The sequence below is a fragment of the Salmo trutta genome, unplaced genomic scaffold, assembly GCF_901001165.1.
Source record: "Salmo trutta unplaced genomic scaffold, fSalTru1.1, whole genome shotgun sequence".
Taxonomy (NCBI): Eukaryota; Metazoa; Chordata; class Actinopteri; order Salmoniformes; family Salmonidae; genus Salmo; species Salmo trutta.
Window position 1 is genome coordinate 188,313 of NW_021823477.1, and position 4,340 is coordinate 192,652.

The window sequence follows — 4,340 nt, forward strand, 5'->3', positions numbered from 1 at the left end:
ATGCCGGATTAAGTGATATGACATGCTATTCTATAAAATCCTTTCTCTGTAATTATATTACCTGATTAGCTAATCATGTAAATGTAATTAACTAGAAAGTCGGGACACCACGGAAGAGTGTTTATTGAGCCGTTATCTTACGAATAAACTCTTAAAGACTTTAATATTTTACATTGATAGCCGTCAATATTAATCCTCATTTTATTTTCAGTCTCATAATGAAAGTTGTAAATTCTTGGTTATCTTCACGAACCCTGGCTAACAAGTTGAATCAGCAATCCAAAATTGGGTTTAATGATTTATTTACTAAATACCCAACTAATCACACAGAATTACATATACACAGAATACAAATGATGTCATACAGAAAACGTCCCTGGTGGACGGAGCCGACATGGCGGCTTGTTACACAAAGAAAGGGGGTTGGGCTTGAATGAAAGAGCGGGAAGACTGAGGAACACAGAAACAGCTATGCTATCATAAATACAGAATTTTATGCATTCTAAATTACCACCCATTTGGAAAAGGAAAATGCAATAATATTTACTCTGAGCTGCGCTTCGGTAGATTGGTCGTAGATGCTGGCCGGGTTGGACAACAGATCTTCCTGTCCTCAGAAGAATGTCAATGGTGTTAAAGTGGATACGTTGTAGTATCTTTGTCTGTGGTAGACTGGATCCGTCGTCCGTCCTTTCCTAGCCCACGTCTACAGCGGCCGCTGCTAACTCAACGGCTAGGAAGTATCACATCTGTAGTGAATAAGTTCAAAGTTCATACCATTCACAACCAAAGCTCACGTTGGCTTAGTTCTGTACTTGACATGTGTGTCCTTGTAACGCAGAGGCTGCAGACCTCACGTAGTGGAACCCACTGGTTACATTGTGTCATTGTCTTATATAGTGGCGAGGGGAGGAGGGTGTGTTTCATCGTTTATAACCCCTGTCTCTTCACAGGGGCGGGCCACTGATCAAGCAGGCACTTTCCTTATGAAAACCCATTCTCTCAATTGGAAGCTAAAATTACATTTAATCTCCTAACAAACTATTTAAATATCAAACATTTCAATTGCATAACAATTCCATGTGACTCTGATAACTAGAGGGTGTATACTTTCCCAGGTACAGTTTATGTCGTCCTGTCATCAGTCATAATGTCTCAGATGACAACCGAACTGACATCCATACTCATTAAGTTCCAAAGCATATTTCCAGCTGGTTTTATTACCAAAATATGGTTCCTTTGCCCCATTTGTTTGATGTTCCCAGACTCTCTATATTCAACAAAGGCTATTCAACAGTCCTTCAGTAGGGTCAGAAAGAGAGGGGAAGGGAGCAAGGTATTTATGGGGGGTCATAACCTTTACCCACAGGACCAACGTCATGACAATTCTAATGACAAGTATCTCACATAAGCATATTATACAAATAAAGATCTTAATTATCTATGTTACCCAACTAATTCTGATTCATCCGCCACATCTATAAATATTTTCATTATTATTCTCACAATGTCAGACAGACATTCTCAACAGATATTTCCCCATTCTACGCTTGACAAGAAGTTCCCTCAGTCCACCACGTGGCACTGTGCTTACACATGGTAACGGCTGTGCGTTTAATTTACCCTCTCTCTCTCAAGCAAACGTTCATGTCGATAAATCTCACGCTTTGCGTGGAAATTATCCCACGCATTTGGTTTTACGCACAGATTTGTATAAACGAGGCCACAGATCTGAATCACATCCGTGACCTATTGCGAGATCTGAAAACAGCAGTTGGTGGAGGGCAACTTAATAGACTAGAGTCCTGTCCAGGGGAAGAACTTGTACATCAAGCTGCCTCACACTACAGACACAGGAGATAGGCTCCTGTTACTGTGAGCTGTTCAGCCTCCGACCGCAAGGTACTACAGAGGGTAGTGCATACGGCCCAGTACATCACTGGGGCTAAGCTGCCTGCCATCCAGGACCTCTACGCCAGGTGGTGTCAGGAAGGCCCTAAAATTGTCAAAGACCCCAGCCACCCCAGTCATAGAATGTTCTCTCTACTACCGCATGGCAAGCGGTACCAGAGCGCCAAGTCTAGGACCAAAAGGCTTCTCAAAAGTTTTTACCCCCAAGCCATAAGACTCCTGAACAAGTAATCAAATGGCTACCTGGACTATTTGCATTGTCCCGCCCCCCCAACCCCTCTTTTACGCTGCTGCTACTCTCTGTTTATCATATATGCATAGTCACTTTAACCATATCTACATGTACATACTACCTCAATCAGCCTGACTAACCGGTGTCTGTATGTAGCCTCATTACTGTTATAGCCTCGCCACTGTTATTTTTCACTGTCTTTTTACTGTTGTTTTTATTTCTTTACTTATCTATTGTTCACCTAATACCTATTTTTTACTTAAAATCGCACTGTTGGTTAGGGCCTGTAAGTAAGCATTTCACAGTAAGGTAAACTTTGATTTGATTTGTTCTGGATCATACAAGACAAGGCTCCTGTTTCTATGAGCTGTTCTGGACTCGTGCAAGGCTACTTACTTATATAATAATTACATTTTGCAAATAATATAATGAACAACATCATAGGGTTGACATTTGCATCCAATCAATCGAATAAGAAAAAAAAACATTTTAAAATATTTTATCTGATTTTAGACATGATCATGTCGCCAGATGAAAAAACATCCACAAAAGTAAACCTGTTTTTTATGATTTCATATAAACAATATGATTTCATTTGGCAAGAACAAAAACACACATTCTCAGTCAAAAACATAAGTCAGAACACAGCCTCTCTATTCTCTCATGTGATTTCAGGTCCTCTGACTGGGAAAATGTCTTTCCACAATGAGAGCAGTGGTATGTCTTCTCCTCCTGTGGATGTACCCTCTGATGTGATTTCAGGTTCCCTGACTGAGTAAAACTCTTTCCACAGTGGGAGCATTGGTAGGGCTTTTCTCCTGTGTGCGTCCTCTCATGCTTTTTCAGGCCTTCTAACCAACTAAAACTCTTTCCACAGTGGGAACAGTCGTAGGGCTTTTCTCCTGTGTGTACTCTCTCATGTAACTTCTGGCTCCCTGAGCAGATAAAAGTCATTCCACAGTGGGAGCAGTGATAAGGCTTCTCTCCAGAGTGTATTCTCTTATGTATTTTCAGGCTCCCTAACAGACTAAAACTGTTTCCACACTGGGAACATTGGAAAGGCTTTTCTCCTGTGTGTGTCCTCTCATGCTCTTTTAGTTTTCGTAACTTAGGAAAACTCTTTCCGCAGTAGGAGCAGTGATGTCGTTTGGCTGGTTTGGGCGTCTCTGGGTCTGGTTCCCCTGAAGGACTCTTCCTGCTGTCAGAGGGAGAGTCTGGTCTCTCTCCTGCCAAAGATAAAACTGATTATTTTGTTAAACAGAGGCCTGAATGAAACCTCCACATGATAAAACTGTCTTCCTATGAGGTTTAATCTAGATTACATCCCTCAATAACCCAAGGTCAGTTTTCACAATGTCTGTATCATGTATGGTTCAGAGGTCATGTGGTCTGACAGTATAATGACTAGATGATGTCTGTATCATGTAGGGGTCAGAGGTCACGGGGTCTGACAGTATAATGACTAGATGTCTGTATCATGTAGGGGTCAGAGGTCATGGGGTCTGACAGTATAATGACTAGATGATGTCTGTATCATGTAGGGTTCAGAGGTCACGGGGTCTGACAGTATAATGACTAGATGTCTGTATCATGTAGGGTTCAGAGGTCATGGGGTCTGACAGTATAATGACTAGATGTTGTCTGTATCATGTAGGGTTCAGAGGTCATGGGGTCTGACAGTATAATGACTAGATGTCTGTATCATGTAGGGGTCAGAGGTCACGGGGTCTGACAGGAGGCATGCCAGGTCTAAAAGGTCCCTATAATGGCCCTTTTATCATGGTTTTCTCAAACATGGTGTTTGTTACAATGTAAAAAATCGAACATACTTCCTCCAATGAGGTTTCTATGAGAGAATTGCCAAAAAACATATATTTGAGATACGAAAATTATCGGCCCACGTTGGCATGGAATCGCGCTCCAGTGTAATGCAACGTAATTTGAGTCATGATAGAGCAAGTCCATTCTGTGAAACATTAAAGATGGGATTTTGCGTGTAATCCATTTTAACGTGTTGTGACACGCCTCGTGTGGTGGTATAACACTCTTAGTTTATCAATTCCTACCATTAAACAACATATTCAAGCATAAACATTCAGTCGAACTTCGCTTTAAAACCACGCATTTTAAGACAGTACTTACTGGTCTTAATCAGATCTCCTGTCTCCTCCTCCTCTTCAAACGTGACAGTCATCCC

The 4,340-nt window shown here is 41.4% G+C and overlaps 1 protein-coding gene across 1 annotated transcript; it reads right to left on the reverse strand.

Annotated features, from left to right (window-relative positions):
• Positions 1 to 2,630: 2,630 nt before the first annotated feature.
• On the reverse strand, positions 2,631 to 4,337 carry LOC115191103 (zinc finger protein with KRAB and SCAN domains 1-like). The gene is made up of 2 exons (XM_029749093.1): positions 4,286 to 4,337; positions 2,631 to 3,369 (listed from the first exon to the last, which is right to left on the reverse strand). The coding sequence occupies exons 1-2, from the start codon at positions 4,335 to 4,337 to the stop codon at positions 2,768 to 2,770; spliced, it is 654 nt and encodes a 217-aa protein (XP_029604953.1). The 3' UTR covers positions 2,631 to 2,767.
• Positions 4,338 to 4,340: the final 3 nt, after the last annotated feature.

What these genes read in the sequence shown, in the direction of transcription:
- LOC115191103 (XM_029749093.1), bottom strand. Translation starts at nt 4,337, where the DNA reads ATGACTGTCACGTTTGAAGAGGAGGAGGAGACAGGAGATCTGATTAAG. An exon ending in AGGAGATCTGATTAAGACCA is followed by an intron (nt 3,370 to 4,285) that starts GTAAGTACTGTC and finishes TATCTTTGGCAG; the next exon opens with GAGAGAGACCAGACTCTCCC.